The sequence below is a fragment of the Bos indicus x Bos taurus genome, chromosome 1 (genome assembly GCF_003369695.1).
Source record: "Bos indicus x Bos taurus breed Angus x Brahman F1 hybrid chromosome 1, Bos_hybrid_MaternalHap_v2.0, whole genome shotgun sequence".
NCBI lineage: Eukaryota > Metazoa > Chordata > Mammalia > Artiodactyla > Bovidae > Bos > Bos indicus x Bos taurus.
This window is the reverse complement of record NC_040076.1, coordinates 125,896,883-125,919,036: the sequence shown is the minus strand read 5'-3', so window position 1 is coordinate 125,919,036 and position 22,154 is coordinate 125,896,883. Positions and strand designations below refer to the sequence as shown.

At 39.0% G+C, this 22,154-nt stretch overlaps 1 protein-coding gene across 2 annotated transcripts in view; it reads right to left on the bottom strand.

The window, feature by feature from the left end:
* The window catches only part of ATR (ATR serine/threonine kinase), a 120,570-nt gene extending 99,275 nt beyond the window's left edge, over positions 1–21,295 (bottom strand). For both annotated transcript variants that reach the window (XM_027544354.1, XM_027544362.1), the window contains exons 1-4: positions 21,133–21,295; positions 4,559–4,650; positions 3,292–3,441; positions 492–1,369 (exon numbers count right to left, since the gene is read on the bottom strand). In XM_027544354.1, coding sequence (XP_027400155.1) covers positions 492–1,369; positions 3,292–3,441; positions 4,559–4,650; positions 21,133–21,191 — 1,179 coding nt within the window. In that variant the 5' untranslated portion in view covers positions 21,192–21,295. The remainder of the gene's footprint in view (positions 1–491; positions 1,370–3,291; positions 3,442–4,558; positions 4,651–21,132) is intronic.
* Between the last annotated feature and the right edge of the window lie 859 nt (positions 21,296–22,154).

Genomic DNA, 22,154 nt, shown 5'->3' with positions numbered 1-22,154 from the left:
AAAATATTTAATCAATTTATTGCATATCTATTGTATCACACTCCCACAGTTCAAATAGAAAAAAAGGCATAATTTGGCATGACTAGTACTATATACTCATAGATTTTCTAGAAGTGATCGATTATAACCTGTCAAAGAAAAAGTCTCGGTGAGTGCTCAAAGTTTTTGCAATGAAGTTGATACCTGGCTCCCTTTTAATTAATAATGCAACAAACATGTTTACTCTTCACAAACTCTACTTTAAAACATTCTACTCCATTGGCAATTCATTACCAACATAGTGAACAAATCTTTCTGAAACCAAATTAAAAATCCGTAATAGGAAGTCAAAGTAGATTATGAAAAGTATCCCATTCTGAATGTACATTATTATAGATATTCTAGCAACCAAAAAAAGATATTCTATTTCCTCTTTATTACTCTTGCACAATACATCCACTTAAATTAAGGTAAAAATATATGCTTAACAAGTAACCTTAAAAATGACTTACCTCCACATCTGCCTGAACTCCAAGCACATCTACAAGAGCTTTACAAATATTTCTCATATAAACCTTCCTGACTTGTAAAGCAGATTCATACCCAGCTGGCACATATTTAAGGAAATACTGCAGTAAGTGGCACAAAGCTGCTTTTAGCAAATCAGACTTAAGCTGCAAAAGCACACCATCTTCAAACATGACACAGAGTTTTTCTAGCAGCATATTTAAGTAGACAGGCTCAATATTTCTATAAGCTTCTGTTTCAGAGGAGAACAGGGTCTTTATCAGCTTTGATAATGGCTCTTCATAGAGTTTCAATTGGTCAGCATCCATTTCTACTAGTTGTTTTAATAATTCAAAAAATGAGCTGAAAAAAGTGCTGGCTGGTTGTGCTGGTAGTCCTCCAAGCTCAAAGAGTTCAGTTAAAAGGCTAATTGCTAAGGATTTAACTTTTGGACTCCCATACTCTAGCAGAACACAACCTATCTGCCAAAGTAAGAGTTCTTGCCTTCTAAAAAACACAATTGCAATAATACGAATAAGAACTGTCAATAAAGTGACTTCAATAAACTCTAAATTTTGCATGTTCATGAGCTGCAAAGGAGCTGGCTGTAAATATCCTACATGTTCATCGAATTGACTTAAAAACCGGTGAACTACCACTGGCCATTCCACAAAGTGTTCTACTGCATATCTTTTGTGGAAGTAAATCAAGTCTTCAAAAAGATGTAATAATTCCTTCATCAGTACTCCAAAAATAGCAGGACTCTTGCTTTTAAAAAGAAATAATAATGCACAGATGACTTCACAGATTTTTTTGTGTAACATATGACAGGATGGAGTGGCTGCAATCCGCAGAAGTCTTGTTATGATCCAATTACTGAACTCTTTGAAATAAACAGAAAAAGATATTAAATAATTAAATATATTAGAGTGCTACTTAATTTGCTAAATGCTTGATTTATTTTTAAAGTATAAACTTCATTGACAAAATAGTCTAAAACATTCCCTACACAATGGAAACATATTATAATAATTTAGAATACCAATTTGGAGTCAGACAAGATTCTAGCTTTCCACTTAGTAGTTGTGTGAACTTTTAATTTCTCTAAACTTCTATAACTTCATTTTGAAAAGGGGACAATGACACTTACTTTATATGTTACCCCGACCAAGTAAGATAATATATATGAAATTTTCTGCATAGTGCCCAAAGTTAACTAAATGCTCAATATATAGTTATCATTCCTACAAATATTATTGAATGGTGACTCTGCCTTAGATGCATAAGAACAAATCAGTCATAGTCTTGTCCTCCTAAATCCTATAATTTCCTGAACTTTTAAATTGCAACTAAGAGATATATTTTATATCACAGTGTAGCATAAATATGCATATTATTTTAATAAATGATAAAAGTTTAATAAAATATTACTTATTCTGCAATGTACTATGATATTTCTAGTCAATTATATTTCATCTTTAATACCCACTAAATGGGTTATAACCTGTTGTTTAAAAGTCAGTGTAGCAAAGAATATAGATTAACAAGTATTTATATTTTTCCAGTGGTCATGTATGGATGTGAGTTGGACTGTGAAGAAAGCTGAGTGCCGAAGAATTGATGCTTTTGAACTGTGGTGTCGAAGAAGACTCTTGAGAGTCCCTTGGACTGCAAGGAGATCCAACCAGTCCATTCTAAAGGAGATCAGTTCTGGGTGTTCATTGGAAGGACTGATGCTGAAGCTGAAACTCCAATACTCTGGCCACCTCATGTGAAGAGTTGACTCATTGGAAAAGACCCTGATGCTGGGAGGGACTGAGGGCAGGAGGAGAAGGGGATGACAGAGGATGAGATAGCTGGATGGCATCACCGACTCGATTGACATGAGTTTGGGTGGACTCCGGGAGTTGGTGATGGACAGGGAGGCCTGGCGTGCTGCGATTCATGGGGTCGCAAAGAGTCGGACACGACTGAGTGACTGAACTGAACTGATAATGTATTAATAGTTTAATAAGTACCATGACAGAAGAAATGTAGAACACTTTGTATTAACACAGCATAAAGAAAGAGTACCTAAGCTAGTCCTAGCATAGACCATCAGTAATGGTCAGAAAAGACTTTTTAGAGAACATACTATCAAAGTTGACTCTTAAGATTCAAGCAAAAAATTTTTAAATACTCTATGCATTGTACAGAAAAAAAGATATTTGCTTTACATCTCTTTATGATGAAGCTAACAAAAGGACAAAAGTAGTGAGAATAAGGAGAAAAGCCTGGAAAAAAGTTTCAACATCCAGAATGGGAGTAGTAAGCTTGTTCTGAGAGGGCCAAATATGAAATATTTCAGGCATGAGGGCCATATATGAAATATTTCAGGCTTAAGGGCCATATGATCTCCATGTCAACTACTCAGTTGCCTTTGAAGTAGCTGCAGACAATACATAAATGAATGATCATGGCTATGTTCCAACAAAACTTTGTTTCCAGAAACAGGCAGCCAGTCTATGAGCCATGGTTTGCTAATGCACGATCTAAAAAAAGACATTATCAAAAACAGAAAAAAGAAAACTGCTTAAATGTTCAATGGCGTATAAACATATTCAGTTACTTCTGCTCCATTTGTGGTATCTAGTTCATAATAAAAGAAAACAAGGATGCATGAAATAAAACCATTTTGCTCCCTCAACTTAATAGCAAATTTGACCAAAATACACATAACAATGTGTTTGTGACACTTCAGGAGAGCAGAAGAGGCAGAATTCATAAAAGAGATCAAAAATAAATGTACAAAACAGCAGAATTTACCAATACAACTGCCTTTGGCTTCATTTTGCCCATGGCTTCCATTCACATTTACAAACATAAGTGGGGAGGACTTCATGATATGCTGGATGAAATCAAGCAACATCACAGAGGTTGGTTGAGAGTCAGTTTTCTTCACAAGTTCCAGAGCAACTAAAACAACAAAAGATTCATTTTAAAAAGTCATAACAAATTAAATGGCAGTTTTTTGTTAAGAAACTAGTCTCTGGTGACAAGAATTATGTCCAACACAGTGTTTATGATAAATTCATGGGACTAAACACTACAATCCTATCTTCCTAATTTTAAATGTTTAATAATCACATGTATTCATCTATCATATATCCACTTACCAAACATGTAGGCTATAGGCCTATAATATTCCTGGCACTGTGTTAAAATCTGAGGATTAAAAAAAACCCCTAACAATCAGATGAGGGAGTCAGACAAATAAATTAGTAATTATATCAATAATATGATGTGTTAACTATACTAATCTACAATAAATGAAACAAGGGTCTGGAAAGAGCCTGTGAAGGAGTTGATTCCTTGATGATGAGAAGTTGGTCAAACAGAGAGGGTAAGGACAAGTGGTCTAAACAGATGGAGTACCATATGAAAACACATTTTGCAAGTACTCAGTAGTCCTTTGTTATTTTTCAGGAACTCAAAATTTTACTGATTGAAAAAGAAAGGCTAGATGACTACTGTAATTCTTAAAATCTATGTCAAATTTGGAATTAAATTTATAAATCATGAGCCACATGCCACTCCAGATTGTCCCTTCCATGTAATTTCAACAGACATGGCACATATGACACCATCTTACCAAGTTGGTAGGATTTGTCTTTTAGATTGTCACAAACAGTAAATAGTTGATTCAACAACTCACAGAATCTTATTACCTTTCATTGACAAAGTGGCCAACTCTTATACAAAGAGTTTCTTAAAATGGCATTTGCTGTTTTTCAACCACTGACATAAGACCTATCTAAAAGAGAACTGGCCAAATATTTTTATTTAAAATAATTCATATATCAAAGAATCATGGCAAGCACTATCTAGATAACAATGAGGAAAAGAGAATTATTTTAAAAGTGTAAATCACATTATATAATAAGAAATACATACTTTAATATGAACAACAACAAGTAACTATCATAAGTCCTAACTATATATCTAAAGCTACATGGAGAAAAATGCTACTATAATGTGCATACATGAAAAAGAAAACAATTCATGATTTATATCAGAAATAACTTTTTCTTACCAACATTTACGTCTGTAAGTATTCGGTCAATGAACTGACATAGAATTTGTCTTGGCTTCTGTACAACAGTATTATATTCCTCTGGACTGGCACTAAAACACAAATAAAATGCTTTTAACCCTTAAAGGGATGATACCATGGATGATACCACTCTAACGGCAGCAAGTGAAGGTGAATTAAAGACCCTCTTGATGAGGGTGAAGGAGGAGACTGAAAAAGCCAGATTAAAACTAAATATTAAAAAAACTAATATCATGGCATCCAGCCCCATTACTTCATAGCAAATAGAAGGGGAGAAGGTGGAAACAGTGAGAGATTTCCTCGTGTTGGGCTCTAAAAATCACTGTGGATGGTGACTGCAGCCATGAAATCAGAAGACAATTGCTTCTTGGCAGGAAAGCTATGACAAACCTAGAGAGTGTATTGAAAAGCAGAGACATCATTCAGCCAACAAAGGTCCACACAGTCAAGGTTATGGTCTTCCCAATGGTCACGTAGGGTTATGAGAGCTGGACTGTAAAGAAGGCAGAGCACCAAAGAATTAATGCCTCTGAACTGTGGTGCTAGAGAAGACTATTGAGAGTCCCTTGGACAGCAAGGAGATCAAACTAGGCAATCTTAAAGGAAATCAACCCTGAATACTCATTGGAAGGACTGATGTTGAAGTTGAAGCACCGGTATTTTGGTCACCTGATGTGAACAGCCAACTCTGGAAAAGTCCCTGATGGCAGGGACTGAGGGCACAAAGAAAGAGGGTGTCAAAGGATAAGATGGCTGGATGGCATCACCAATGCAATGGACATGAACTTGGGCAAACTCTGGGAGATGATGAGGGACAGGGAGGCTTGGTGTGCTGCAATCCATGGGGTCACAAACAGTTGGACACAACTGCGCGAATGAACAACAACCCTTAAAGGGACTCACGATTTCATCTGTAAAAAATTCTCTAAAGTTGAACTTATCAAATGTGTTTAGTTTTAATGTTGACACTGATAGTATTCTGCAAAGTATACAATCTGCAAAGTCTAGACCTATCTTGCCCAATATGGTAAACCTTTACCACACACTATTGAGAACCTGATATACAGCTAGTCCAAAATGAAATGTGCTACAAGTATGAAATACACATTGGATTTGGAATATTCACTACCAAAAATGTGTAATACTGCATTAATAATGTTATATTAATTACATGTTAAAATGATAACATCTGGATATACTGAGTTAAATAATATATGTTGGGTTTCTTTAGTTTCTTTTATTTTAATAGAAGCATAATTGACTTATGACATTGTATTAGTTTGTGGTATACAGCAAAGTGAATCAGTTATCATATATTCTTTTCCATATTATTTTCTATTATGGTTTATTACAGGATATTCAATATAGCTTTCTGTGCTATACAATAGGATGCTGTTGTTTATCCATCTGTATATAATAATTTGCATCCGCTAGTCCCAAACTCCCATTCAACTCTCCCCTGCTCCCCACCTTTGGCAGCCATAAGTCTGTTCTCTATGTGTGAGTCTGTTTCTAATTCATAAATAAGTTCATTTGTGTTGTATTTTAAATTCCACATATAAGTGATATATACAATATGGTAATAATATATATTGCTAAAATTAATTTCACCTATTTCCTTTTTGTAATGTAGCATTTTGTAATGTGAGAAATTTTCAATTATATATGTGACTTACTTCATATTTCTATTGAATAGATCTAGACTTCTAGAAAAATAAAAAAAAACAGTTTCTTCAACAAAGAAATTCCAAGGGAAAAAAGAGAGAAGAAACTAATAATGAAGATTTAAGAACCGTATCGACCAAGTACAGTGGCTAGTCCTACATTGGATTCTGAATCAAGAATAAAAATAGCAAACTATAAATGACAACTGAGAAAATTTGAGCAGCCTAGATATTTGATGTTTTTAAGAAATTAAAGTTTTAGGTATGAAAATGGTATTGTGGTATGTCTAAAAAGTCTTTACACTCTAGAAATAAATAGTGGTATTTCGCTTACTCCTTGGAAGGAAAGTTATGACCAACCTAGATAGCATATTGAAAAGCAGAGACATTGCTTTGCCAACAAAGGTTCGTCTAGTCAAGGCTATGGTTTTTCCTGTGGTCATGTATGGATGTGAGAGTTGGACTGTGAAGAAGACTAAGCGCCGAAGAATTGATGCTTTTGAACTGTGGTGTTGGAGAAGACTCTTGAGAGTCCCTTGGACTACAAGGAGATCCAACCAGTCCATTTTGAACGAGATCAGCCCTGGGATTTCTTTGGAAGGAATGATGCTAAAGCTGAAACTCCAGTCCTTTGGCCACCTCATGCGAAGAGTTGACTCATTGGAAAAGACTCTGATGCTGGGAGGGATTGGGGGCAAGAGAAGGGGACGACAGAGGATGAGATGGCTGGATGGCATCACTGACTCGATGGATATGAGTCTGGGTGAACTCCTGGAGTTGGTGATGGACAGGGAGGCCTGGTGTGCTGCGATTCATGGGGTCGCAAAGAGTCAGACACGACTGAGCAACTGATGTGATCTGATTGATAAAATGATGTCTGGAATTTGCTGCGAAGTACTCTGAGGAGTAGATTTAAATCTATTAAAAAGTCTATTTAAATCTATTGAGAAATAGATTTAAGGGACTAGATCTGATAGACAGAGTGCCTGATGAACTATGGACGGAGGTTCATGACATTGTATAGGAGACAGGGAAGAAAGACCATCCCCAAGAAAGAGAAACGCAAAAAAGCAAAATGGCTGTCTGAGAAGGCCTTATAAACAGCTGTGAAAAGAAAAGAAGCAAAAAACAAAGGAGAAAAGAAAAGACATAACTCTGAATGCAGAGTTACAAAGAATAGCAAGGAGAGATAAGAAAGCCTTCCTCAGTGATCAGTGCAAACAAATAGAGGAAAACAATAGAATGGGAAAGAGTAGAGATCTCTTCAAGAAAATCGGAGATACCAAGGGAACATTTCATGCAAAGATGGGCTCGATAAAGGACAGAAATGGTATGGACCTAACAGAAGCAGAAGATATTAAGAGGTGGTGGCAAGAATACACAGAAGAACTATACAAAAAAGATCTTCACAACACAGATGATTACGGTGTGATCACTCACCTAGAGCCAGACATCCAGGCATGAGAAGTCAAGTGGGCCTTAGGAAGCATTATTATGAACAAAGCTAGTGGAGGTGAAGGAATTCCAGTTGACCTAGTTCAAATCCTAAAAGATGATGCTGTGAAAGTGCTGCATTCAATATGCCAGCAATTTTGGAAAACTGGACAGTGGCCACAGGACTGGAAAAGGTCAGTTTTCATTCCAGTCCCTAAGAAAGGCGATGCCAAAGAATACTCAAACTACCGCACAATTGCACTCATCCCAGGGACGGGGGAGCATGGTGGGCTGCCGTCTATGGGGTCGCACAGAGTCAGATACGACTGAAGCAACTTAGCAGCAGCAGCAACAACAGCATACGCTAGTAAAAAATGCTCAAAATTCTCCAAACCAGGCTTCAGCAATACGTGAACCGTGAACTTCCTGATGTTCAAACTGGTTTTAGAAAAGGCAGAGGAACCAGAGATCAAATTGCCAACATCCGCTGGATCATCGAAAAAACAAGAGAGTTCCAGAAAAACATATATTTCTGCTTTACTGACTATGCCAAAGCCTTTAACTGTGTGGATCACAATAAACTGTGGAAAATTCAGAAAGAGATATGAATAACAGACAACCTGACCTGCCTCTTGAGAAATCTGCATCCAGGTCAGGAAGCAACAGTTAGAACTGGACATGGAACAACAGACTGGTTCCAGATCAGGAAAGGAGTACGTCAAGACTGTATATTGTCACCCTGCTTATTTAACTTATATGCAGAATACATCATGAGAAACACTGGTCTGGATGAAGCACAAGCTGGAATCAAGATTGCCAGGAGAAATATCAATAACCTTAGTTATGCAGATGAACCACCCTTATGGCAGAAAGCTAAGAAGAACTAAAGAGCCTCTTGATGAAAGTGAAAGAGGAGAGTGAAAAAGTTGGCTTAAAGCTCAACTTTCAGAAATCTAAGATCATGGCATCTTGTCCCATCACTCCATGGCAAATAGATGGGGAAACAATGGAAACAGTGAGAGGCTTTATTTTTCAGTTTAGTTGCTCAGTCGCGTCCAACTCTTCGCAACCCCATGAATCGTAGCACGCCAGGCCTCCCTGTCCATCACCAACTCCAGGAGTTCACCCAGACTCATATCCATCAAGTCAGTGATGCCATCCAGCCATCTCATCCTCTGTCGTCCCCTTCTCCTCCTGTCCCCAATCCCTCCCAGCATCAGAGTCTTTTCCAATGAGTCAACTCTTCGCATGAGGTGGCCAAAGGACTGGAGTTTCAGCTTTAGCATCATTCCTTCCAAAGAAATCCCAGGGCTGATCTCCTTCAGAATGGACTGGTTGGATCTCCTTGCAGTCCAAGGGACTCTCAAGAGTCTTCTCCAACACCACAATTCAAAAGCATCAATTCTTCAGCACTCAGCTTTCTTCACAGTCCAACTCTCACATCCATTCATGAGCACAGGAAAAACCATAGCCTTGACTAGATGGACCTCTGTTGGCAAAGCAATGTCTCTGCTTTTCAATATGCTATCTAGGTTGGTCATAACTTTTCTTCCAAGGAGTAAGTGTCTTTTAATTTCATGGCTGCAGTCACCATCTGCAGTGATTTTGGAGCCCCCAAAAATAAAGTCTGACACTGTTTCCATTGTTTCCCCATCTATTTCCCATGAAGTGATGGGACCAGATGCCATAATCTTCGTTTTCTGAACGTTGAGTTTTAAGCCAACTTTTTCACTCTCCTCTTTCACCTTCATCAAGAGGCTTTTTAGTTCCTCTTCACTTTCTGCCATAAGGGTGGTGTCATCTGCATATCTGAGGTTATTGATATTTCTCCCGGCAATCTTGATTCCAGCTTGTGCTTCTTCCAGTCCAGCATTTCTCATGATGTACTCTGCATATAAGTTAAATAAGCAGGGTGACAATATACAGCCTTGACGTACTCCTTTCCTGATTTGGAACCAGTTTGTTGTTCTATGTCCAGTTCTAACTGTTGCTTCCTGACCTGCATACAAATTTCTCAAGAGGCAGGTCAGGTGGTCTGTTATTCCCATCTCTTTCAGAATTTTCCACAGTTTATTGTGATCCACACAAAGGCTTTGGCATAGTCAGTAAAGCAGAAATAGATGTTTTTCTGGAACTCTCTTGCTTTTTCGATGATCCAGCGGATGTTGGCAATTTGGTCTCTTTATTTTGGGGGGCTCCAAAATCACTGCAGATAGTGACTGCAGCCATGAAATTAAAAGACGCTTACTCCCTGGAAGGAAAGTTATGACCAACCTAGACAGCATATTCAAAAGCAGAGACATTACTTTGTCCACAAAGGTCCATCTAGTCAAGGCTATGGTTTTTCCAGTAGTCATGTATGGATGTGAGAATTGGACTATAAAGAAAGCTGAGTGCCAAAGAATTGATGCTTTTGAAGTGTGGTGTTGGAGAAGACTCTTGAGAGTCCCTTGGACTACAAGGAGATACAATCAGTCCATGCTAAAGGAGATCAGTCCTGAGTGTTCACTGGAAAGACTAATGTTGAAGCTGAAACTCCAATACTTTGGTCACCTGATGTGAAGAGCTGACTCATTTGAAAAGACCCTGATGCCAGGAAAGATTGAAGGCAGGAGGATAAGGGGATGACAGAGATGAGATGACTGGATGGCATCACTGACTCAATGGACATGAGTTTTGGTGAATTCCAGGAGTTGGTGATGGACAGGGAGGCCTGGCATGCTGCGGTCCATGGGGTCACAAAGAGTCGCACATGACTGAGCAACTGAACTGAACTGAACTAAACTCTGAGAAGAGGCAGAGAGCCATGAATTTATTATTATCATTATGTGAAATGGAAAATCTATATACCATTTTCTCTTTTATTGTATGTTCAAAACTTTCCACAATAAAAGTTCAATAATCGTTAGGAAAAAATATACATAGAATCCTAAGAACAACCAAGAAAAAGTAATATTAAAAGGAGATACAATAATTAATCTGAGGAAGAGTATCCTAGAATCCTGAATGAATTCAACTTGAGTTCTATAATTGTGTATAAGTAACCAAGGAATAGAACATAACAATATAATAGAAAGTCTGGGTTCCACTACAGGATGAGGAATCATACAGTCAATCATGTAATCAACAAACACTTATTGAGTGCCTATAATGTACTAGAGAACTCATCAGAAGCTACTATTGGGAAGGTAAAGTGAAAGTGAAAGTGAAGTCGCTCAGTCGTGCCTGACTCTTTTCGACCCCGTGGACTGTAGCCTATCGAGGTCCTCTGTCCATGGGATTCTCCAGGCAAGAATACTGGAGGGGGTTGCCATTTCCTTCTCCAGGGGATCTTCCCAACCCAGGGATCCAACCCAGGTCTCCCGCATTTTGGGTGGATGCTTTACCATCTGAGCCACCAGGGAAGATCTCCATTGGGAAGGTAAAAGATAGTTTAATACAGGAGACTGATAAATCAATCTAGCCCTCTATCCAGACCAATTATGACCTAATCACCAAAACAGTTAACACAGGTGGAAACACAGGTATGGGGAGGAAAAAACCCCAGTTTTAGAAACAGTGAGTTTAAGGTCTCAAGGGAACTATGGGATGTCCTAAAGACTGTTGGAATTACAGTTCTAGACCTCAAGTGAAATGGGATATAGACTAACTAGCCTAGAGATATAGACTGTTATTGATATATAATAGTACATATCAAGCAAAGCTAAACATATTGTATTATTTCATATTTCACATGAAACAAAATCAGGAAATTAGACCCTAATTTTCACATGAGGAAACTGATTCTTATGCAGATTATATAATCTACCAGTATTAGAGCTAGTAGTAGTGGAAGCCTTGAATAAGAATGCAAAGGTAGTAAGTAACAGGAAAGCCAAAGACAGAACCTTAAGTTAATTAAGGTTAGAGGAGCCATGAGGAGAAAAGAAAAGGGTCAGAGAAACAGAAAAGCTATGAGAGATGTGTTCTAGAATCCAAGGAGGTGAGAATTCTAAGGAGGAGCTGTCAACAAGATCAAATAAAATTAGTTAAAATGTCCTTTGCATATATATTTTATATGGTAAAATACATTTAACATAAAATTTACCATCTTAACCTTTAAGAGTACAGTTCTGTGGCATTAAGCACATTCACATTATCCTACACCATCACCACCATCCCTCTCTAGCACTTTTTTGTCTTCCCAAACTGAAACTGTACTCGGTAAACAATTATCTCCCTACTTCCTCCTCCTCTTCCTCCAATTCTGTTTCTATGAATTTGACTACATCATACAAGTTGCATTCTATATTTGTCCATTGTGACTGACTTACTTCACAACACATATGTCTTCACAGTTCATGCATATTGTAACATGTGTCAGAATTTCCTTCCTTTTTAAGGCTAAATAATATTCTATATACTGTGTGTATGCTGCTAAGTCGCTTCAGTCGTGTCCAACTCTGTGCGACCCCACAGACGGTAGCCCACCAGGCTCCCCCGTCCCTGGGATTCTCCAGGCAAGAACACTGGAGTGGGTTGCCATTTCCTTCTCCAATGCATGAAAGTGAGAAGTGAAAGTGAAGTCACTCAGTCGTGTCTGACTCTTAGCGACCCCATGGACTGCAGCCCACCAGGCTCCTCCGTCCATGGGATTTTCCAGGCAAGAGTACTGGAGTGGGGTGCCATTGTCTTCTCCGACTGTGTGTGTATATATCACATTTAATCTATCTTTCCACAGATACTTGAGCTGCTTCCACCATTTAGCTACTGTGAATAATGCCCCTACAAAGGTGAGAACACAATATCTGTTTTATTCCCTTTCAGTTATTTTGGGTATATACATAGACGTGAAATGCAAAATTGTATGGTAATTCTATGTTTAATTTTTTTGAGAAACTGCCATACTGCTTCCACAAAGCTGCACCATTTTACAGCCCTACTAACAATTTACAAAGGTTCCAATTTTTCCTTATCCTCACCAACACTTGTTATTTTGTTGGTTTTCTTTTTTTTTTTAATAGTACCCATCCTCATGGGGTTGCAATGGTATCTCTGTAGTTTTGATTCACAATTTCCTAGTAATTAGGGATGTTGAACATCTTTTCATGTGCTTTTGGCCCATTTGTCTTTCTTCTTTGGAGAAAGTCTATTCAAGACCTTTCTTTATTTTTAAGTCTCATGCTCTACTGACTCTCTCATTTTTAAATCAGGTTAATTTTGTTGTTGCTGTTGATAATGAGCTATAGTTCTTAATATTTTTTGGATGATAACTCCTTACAGATATATGATTCACAAACATTTTCTTTCTTTCCATGGGTAGTCTTTTCACTCTGCTGATACTGTGCTATATAAAATTTTTAATTTTGATAATTTAAAATTTAATTTATTTTTTGATACGCTGTCATGCTTTTGGTGTCATATTCAAGAAATCACTGTCAAATCCAATGTCATGAAGCTTTTACCCTAAGAGTTCTAAGAGTTTTACAGTTTTTACTCTTTGATTTAGGTCTTTGATCCATTTTAAGTTGATTTTTTAAAATGTCCTTTGAATTTTAAAATTTTAATGTAGAGGTAAAGGCAGAAGCCAGATTTTAAAGGGTTGAAAAACAAATGAAATGTGAATATTGAGAAGAGCATGCTCTTTCTAAAGCTTGACCATGAAATGAAGGGAAGAATTGGAGTTGGTGCTAACTAAATGAAAACATGAGATCAAGACAACTTTGTTTTGTTTCCCTTAAGATGAAGAGACTTGAACAACTAATTCTTGAAACTTGGCTTTCCTTCCTGGGATCCATGTTCAAGTAGAGAGAATCCTTTGACAGCATGATTATCATTAGTCATAATGATAATCATTAATATATATTTATTAATATAGGATGAAAAGATGAGTAAAGGTACTAGTAATAAATTCAAAACACAAATAAAGCAAGATGCCTTGCTTCAAGGAAGTTGCTGGGGAGAGGGGAAGAATGCACAAAAATAATAATCAAGCATTATATACACCCGCAGCAGGAAATAACTAACTCTGCCTAGAAGACTCATGGAAAGCTGTGTATAAGTGATGAGCTTACTTCATCACTTCTACTGGCAAAACAGCTGAGGATATATTAGGTAAGCTGGTTATTTACAAAAAATAAAATTAAGTATTTCATATAAATAACTTATAACATTTATATAGTACTGTAAATGTATATACATTTTCCCACTTAAACAATGCTAAAAGAAAAAATGAGAAAGCTAATTATTTTCTTGATTATTCAATCACAAAGTCCAATTATAATTGATTACATACAGGACCCAAGGCATCTACAGTGTATAACTGCCACGATGGAAATGGTCCTGATACATAGTAAACAGTCCAAAAAACTTTGTTGAATGAATCAATGGTTCATAAGAATCTTTCTGAATCTTATGCCTCCTTCATCCTTAATGTATAATCTTTTCCGAACCTGCGGAATATCTACCAATAGACCATAGGATCCTAGAGGTGGGAGATTATGTTTCTCTATGAATTTCTACACTACCAAGAGACCATAAGCTGCTGCAGAAGAGAAACTGTCTTTTAATTCTCTTTGCATTGCTTACACCCCACCTAGAATTGTGTCCTGTTTGACCAAAAAAACCATTAAATGAAATAATAAATATTTACAAATAATGTAAACCCTAGGCACACAGAATCAAAGAATAAGTAATTGTATTTATACATGAAAGAGAAAAAACTGTGTTATTTATCTTATTATTTAAATCAGAACTGGCCAATAGAAATATAATGCAAGCCACATGCATAATTATACATTTTCTAATAATCACATTAAGAATGTAAAGAGAAACAGGCAATTTTCATTATAATAATATGTCAAAAATATTATCTGAAAATGTAATCAATATAAAAATTATTAATGAGATTGTTTATACTCCTTTCGGGAACTAAGTCTTTGAAACCTAGTATCTCATATTTATAGCATATCTCAATTTTAGATTAGACACATGTGAAATGCTCAGTGGCCACATAAAGTTGGTGTCTATAGTATACTATAGGACATCACAGATTTAATATAACCAAAAAATTTTCAAGTCTGAAATTACAAGGTAACATGACTTGTTTTAGACAAAATCAGGAAATTTTGTCATAAACCAAGTATAATTTGACAAGTGTCACTTAAAAACGTGAATGAGGAGGTCTGTGGTGAAGAGGAACTGGGATTGTGGGTGGCGGTGAGAGTTTCCTATAAAGTCTAAGTTTGTAAAAAAGACTATGCCTTCATGTGTCATTTGCATAATTTAAAAAAATCAGTTTATAAAGGTGAAGTGATTATCATTTATTAGATGTACTATTAGAATAAAGAAATTCATGGGAGGGTAAGCATTTCTTATTTTGCAACCTCGACATTAGGTGATGGACAGGGAGGCCTGGTGTGCTGCGATTCATGGGGTCGCAAAGAGTCGGACACAACTGAGGGACTGAACTGAACTGAAATGAAGAGGGAATACTTTTTCAAAAGTATACAATAATATTTGGGTGGTAATTTTAGTACCACATAGAGTTTGGATACATTTAACAAACACTTGAGCACTTCGCCTGGGCAAGCATCAAATACCAGGAAAACCAAGATGCCATGTATTTACCAAGTTGATGCTTTTGAAGTGCAGTGTTGGAGAAGACTCTTGAGAGTCCCTTGGACTGCAAGGAGATCAAACCAGTCAATCTTAAAGGAAACCAGTTCTGAATATTCACTGGAAGGACTGATGCTGAAGCTGAAGCTCCAATACTTTGGCCACCTGGTGCAAAGGGCTGACTCATTAGAAAAGACCCTGATGCTGGGAAAGATTGAAGGCAGGAGGAGAAGGAGACTACAGAGGATGAGACAGTTGGATGGCATCACCGACTCAATGGACATTGAGTTTGAGCCATCTCCGGGAGCTGGTGATGGACAGGGAAGCCTGGCATGCTGCAATCCATGGGGTTGCAAAGAGTCGGACACAGCTGAGCAACTGAACTGAACTGATGTACCTGCTCTAAACCAATGAGTAGTTTAAAGGAGAAAAAAGTAAAAAGGCAATTTTAACACAGTGTGGTTAAGAGTTAATACAGCCAAGACAGAACATAGAAGGGACACTAAGTCCTGAGCAGGACCTGGAGGAGTCAAGGCCCTTGGAGGAGTCAAGGCTGCCTGGAGGAGGTGACACAAAGTAGAATCCCTAGGGGCTGGGCAGGTAAAATAAGGGAAGGAAGAGGGGTATTCCTGTGGAGGAAACATGTGTAAAGGCTCAGGAAAAAGAACATAAGCTGCTCTAGAAACTGTCAGAGGGTCTGCATGGCCAAAGACCAGGGAGGCATTATCTGGAAATGAAGCTGAAGAGGGACAATAAGGTCAAAGCTCAAAGAACCGGCTAAGGAGTTTGAATTCTGTACTGAAGGCTGTTGGGAGCCGCTTTAGGCATTACTGACAAAATGGAGGCGTGGCCCTAAACCCCCTCCCTTTGTTCCGTAGACATGGACCCGGAATGAAGGAGTTAGGCTTTGTGATTCTGACTTGTTTTTTCCTTTCCTCGGCTGAGTTGACTGAAGAGAATATTAAGGTGCTTATTGTTTTTGAGAGGAGCATGAGAAGGCATAAAGCCTTCTGCAGCTATACTCAGAGAATAATTTATAAAGTTAATCACTGACATTTGTTCAAGGACTTTTACAAAAAAGTGTTCCAGGGTGAGCACACAGGCCGCAGCTTGAGACCATGGGAGGGATTGCTATCTGAAGCCTATTTGTGAGGAAAGTGTTTATGGCAAAGGAGTTTGCCGAATTTAGGGCTTAGGAATAATTAAAATAGTTAGAAGCTAAAGATTTAAGGGATGCTGTAATGTTAGTATATTCTACTATAGCTTATAGAAATTAGGGACTTTAGAGATATTATTAGCTAGAAGCCCTAAGAAACACTGAGCTTAGGATACTAGGGGCAAACAGGACTTAGATAAGAAATAAACTGAAGAATGTGGTATGCAGCCCAGACATTAGCATGAGTTACAGTGTATTCACAAGGACACATGAGAAAAAGTAGATAAGAGTATCGCTAGGGAAGGAACTCCTTTTGAGGGGCAACAATGATTTTTGGAGAAAAATAAATCTGGGTCAATGGGAACTAAAAATATCAAACCTCTGACCTAATGCTTTTGTAAAAGTATAAAAGAGAATCATAAGCTTGAAATAAACAGGCAGTCCAAGAAAACTGAGAGGCTGCCTCAGTTTCTCGCCGACACCGCTCACCCCTTCAGGTTGAATCCCTGGCTGCTGGAGTTGGACTCTGGCAGAAGGCGATGGGACTGCAAAAGGTTCTAAGTAAGTGAATGAATTTACATGTTTTAAAAACATGAATTCAATTATATTAATTCCATGGCTTCCTATTAAACTTAAAGTCTACCCTATAAAGTGCTAAAGTATCTGGCCTCTGTGTACCCCTCCATCCTTAATACTACTCTCCTCTTTGCTCCCTATGTTCCAGGCTTCTTCTTCTTTACAAAGCAGGCTTATTCCCACCTAGGGATCTTTGTATTTCCTATTCCATCTCAGACACTTCTCCTTTCAGTTTCACATTATGAGCTTCTTCTCACCATCTAAACCTTCTCTAGTGGCTAATGTTGCTGTTCTCCAGTCCCTCATCTCCCTCCCATTGTCTCATTTAACATTTTAATGGGAACTATCACTATTGGAAAATATTTTGTGATTACAAAGTAATTTTAAACAGGAAAGCCAGAGACGGTCCTTGGAAATGATTTCTGAATGGAATCAGCCAGTGTTTAGATAGAAGAAACAACAAGTGTAAAGGAATGAAGGCAGGAATGATCTTGGTGTACTCTAAAAATAAGGCCAATGTCATTGGTATAGAGTGGGCAAGGGATGAATACACAGCTATGAGGAGAGGCAGGCAGAAGCCAGATTACGGTGGACCTTAGAGGCTCTGGGAAGGAGTTTGGATTTTATTCTAAGTATGCTGGAAAACCAAGGGAAGATTTTGAGCAGGGGAATAATATTATATAATCTACAATATGATTCATGGTTGTAAAAATCACTTTGGTTGCTGAGTAGGAAATCCACTATGAGTGGGTAAAAGTAGAAATGAAGAGATTAACTGGGAAATTACTTTAATAGTCTAGATAAGAAATTATGGTGATAGCAGTAGAGATGGTGAAAAGTGTTTTTTTAAAGGTAGGGTGGACAGGATTTGCTGATGGATTATTAAGGCATAAAGGAAAAAAAATTAAGGATAACTCTTAGGCTTTTGGTTGGTAAATTTATAATAACCTGGGGAAGGAACAGATTTAAGGACAGTAAATCACAAGTGCTGCTTTGAATATATTAATTTTAATTTCTGAGTGTAGATGTTGAGTAAGAACCTAACATATATCTTTGGGCTAGAGATATAAATTTGGGAGCCTTCAGCATATGCATGCATGTGTGCTAAGTCACTTCAGTCATGTCTGATTCATTTTTGATGCTATGGACCATAGTCCACCAGGCTCCTCTGTCCATGGGATTCTCCAAGCAGGAATACTGGAGTGGGTTGCCATGCTCTCCCCCAGGGGCTCTCCCTGACCCAAGGATCAAACCCATGTCTTTTACATCTCCTCCATTGGCAGGTGAATTCTTTACCACTAGCACCACCTGGGAAACCCTATCAGCACATAGGCAATATTTAAAGCCATGGGACTAGACAAGTTACTGAGGAATAAGATGGAAAGAGGGGTTTGTGTGGTTAAGAATCCACCTTGCAATACAGGGCACACGGGTTTGATCCCTAGTCTGGTAAGATCCCACAGGCTGTGAGGCAACTAAGCCCGTGTGCCACACCTACTCAGCCCACACACCTAGAACCCATGCTCCACAACAAGAGACGCCTCTGCAATGAGAAGACCTCACACTGCAACTAGAGAGCAGCCCCAGCTCGCCACAACTGGAGAAAGGCTGTGTGCAGCAATGAAGACCCATCACAGCCAAAAATAAATAAAATAACAATAAATGAATATTAAAAAAGAAAAAAGATGGAAAGAAGACTACGGATATAGCCTGAATGCACATATGGAGTCAAGAACGACACCCAGATTTCTGGTTTGGAAAAATGAATGAACATGGTATCATTTACTGAGAGATCTCTACCTCAGCAAATGAGAGAATTAAAAAAAAAAAAAAAGCTTGGAGAGGTTGGGATATGTGGAGAATTTGTACTGGATATATTGAGTCTTAACTGTACACAGGACACCCAGGGAACAAGTGGGTTACACTAACAACTGCCAATATACAGTTGCATTTTGATTCTACAGGAAGGAAATATGGTTTGGAGACACACATCTGGAGTCATCAAATAGCAGATGGTAGTCAAAGGCAGGAGAATGGATGAGAATACCAGAAAGGCTATGCAGAGAAAAAAAAGTTCAACCAGCAAAAAACAGGAGCAAAATTTATCCCTGAGAGACAGAGGAAGAAGAGACTACACATTAAAATAGTAAAATCTTATTTTTTTCAGAAATGTAACTGTGTGATCAATTAAAGGGGGGGAGGGTGGGGAATGGGAAAATAAAGCTTTGATGACTTGACTCTGTAAACCTAGCTCCAATAACTGCTATCTCTTTGACTTTAATCCTTCAATTTTCATGACTCCATTTCTTAATCAAGTGATAGTATCTGCTCCATTCTCCCAGATCATGGAGATACTGGGAGACTGAATAAGCGTGAATGAAGCAGTTGCAATGAAAAAATCATGATCATTAAGAACTATTACTAGACAATTCTATGTGTCAGTTTTTCTACTCCTTCTATTAGAATGGCTACAAATGAGTAAAAGGTAACCTAAGTTCTGTTGATGAAAGAGAGTATAAACAAATCCAAGATACTATTATTTTCATTAACAAGTATCACAGAGGAAGACAGAAAAGGGAAGAGAAGTAATAATCAGTAAGTTCTAAAAGCAAGGCAGGGAAAACACACTGAGCTTCATACTGAGCCTGAAAGATGAAATCTGTATATCAGTTTCCCATATGAAGACTTGCCTTCATCTTATTTTAGAAAGGCAGATGTTACTTTACAAAATGTTAACACAAGTATGCTTGCAACATTCATGCAAAGTGGGGAAAAAATTATACACACAACAATAGGATGATTCAGTTAAGATAAGTATGGTCCCTTCATTTATATCTTCCTATCTATGTAACTGAGGAAGACTAAATGTCAATGTTTGTAGGATCTACAAGTGGAGATAGACACAAATGTATGGCAAAAAGAAAGGGAATTAAATATCCCATGGGATTAATGTCAGTTGTGGCTGTGTGCTAAGTTTCCAAGCAGTTTAAGAAATCGAAAAACAACTATTCCAATTGACAGTTCAATTGCAGCAGTGGTACAAGCCCACTTATTTTCTATTCACAGTGTATTATAAAAATTAAACAAACAAAAACCCCGTCTCTCGTCTTCAGGCCAGGTTTAGGAAAGGCTATGTGTGTGTTGAATGGGGATAGCAGCCACTGACATCTGTCCCCTCTCTTTCGGCAGCTCGTTTATAGAATTTTACTTTTACTTGGGTGGTAAAAAATCCACCTGCCAACGCAGGAAACGTGGGTTCGCTGGGTCGGGAAGACCCACTCCAGTATTCTCGTCTGTAAAATCCCTTGGATAAAGGAGCCTGGTTGGCTGCGGACAAAAATGCCATCGACAGAGGAGTCTGGCAGGCTGAAGTCCATGGGGTCACAAAGAGTCAGGCAGACATGACGTTTACAGGAAATAACAACTTGCAACTGGAACATTAAGCTATCTTCAAATTTTAGCAACATTCTGTGAACATTTATGCTTTGTGGACGTTGTGGGAGATCCCTGGGATTTCTGAATAAAATAACGTTTTGAAGAGTGGATTATCAGTATGAAAAGGTCCCACCTCCAGAATGGCCTACGGTCTAATTTAGAAACTTTTTAAAACAACTGGGCTTCCTTGCACAAAATCAGAATGAGTGATTTTTCTTCCGAGGGTAGTTTTGGGTCAAAAGCTAAATACCAATACCAAATACTAAATACCAACAGTGATCATAAAGCATAGGAACTGGGGAAAGTGCAGGGGGCAAGCACCCTATCTAAAGGGACGAGGCTTTTGAGAAGCAAATGAGTGAAGGAAAGTGACGAGAAAGTGATCAGAAGGCAGCTTCCCTCCCGCCACTGAGGCAATCGCCTGGGGATCGGGATGGGAGGTGGGGGAAGAACTCCAGCCCGCGGCTGAGGTAAAGTGGGACCAACAGACGACCCGTCCCCTCCAACCCGTATCCCGCGGGTCTGCGGCGACTCCCCGCGCCCCGCGACCTTTCAACGGCCTCTCTGAGAGAGAAGCGCTCCAGTCAGCCGTGGAGCATCTCCACAAGGGCCGCGGTCGGGGTTGAGGGGATCGGAGCATGGACGCGCGCGACCGGTGAGGAAGAGCACGTTAGACGCCAGCCTGGCCCTACCTGCCCAGCTCCCGGAGGGCTGGGATCATAGACGCCAGCTCCAAGCCATGCTCGCCCATTCTGAGGACGCGCGGCACTCTTCAATTACAACGAGGCGGGCTCCTGGCGTCTCCACAACTACCTCTGGAGAGGAGGCGCGGCGCCCGACGGAAACTCGCAAGGCCCAAAACTCCTCCCGGAAGCCGCGGCCGGTCAGCTCTCTAGGCCTGAGTTCGTTTCCGCGTAGGACCCGGGGGAGGCCTGGCGGTCGTGAGGGGGCGTGGCGAGGGGCGGGACGCGCTCAGGTCCGGTTTCCCGGGTAAGGTTCTCTCTGAGCCTGGAGCGCCCGGCAGGCGAGATTTGCTAGTTTTGGTTTTTAGCTGCTCTGCTCTATCACTCCCAGCCACAGAGGCTCAGAGAAGCCAGACCTCTGAATCTGGGGACGACAAGGGCGTGGTGGGGACCAACCCAGAATCCGTCGCATCAGAAACTTGAAAACTGAGGCAATTCAGCAGCTAAAGGCCCGGAATTAGATCGCCGGTTTCCTCCCCTCGGAGTCACGCTCCCAGGTTCCTCATTTTCTACCACTCTCTTGACATCCTTTCTGAGAGTTACGGGGCAGAAGTTGGGCTCCTTCTTGTCCTTTCTGTTTCAGCAGATTTCACCACCCTCTCTCCCCCGCCAACTAGACGTCTCCCTTAGGTTTCCTTGAGGGTTCTCGCACTTTTAATATTGAAAAAGAGAGTTGAATTGTATTTATTTGTGTTTCATAAAGTAAGCAACAGTGCTATGTATTTAATATATTTATGTCACCGTTACGGGCATCTATTACCTGTGATTTAATTTTTAAAGTAAAATCAGTGGCTTTTGGCTGTGGATATTTTTTAGCTCAACCCAGTTTATGAAAAATGGTCATAATAGGAGACTGTTAACATGTCAAAATTATGTATTTGATCAGACAAGGCGAGCGGTGTGCTTACATTTGTTACTTAGCAAATGAGAATAATCATTACACAGTATCTTAAAAAAAAAAACAAACCTCA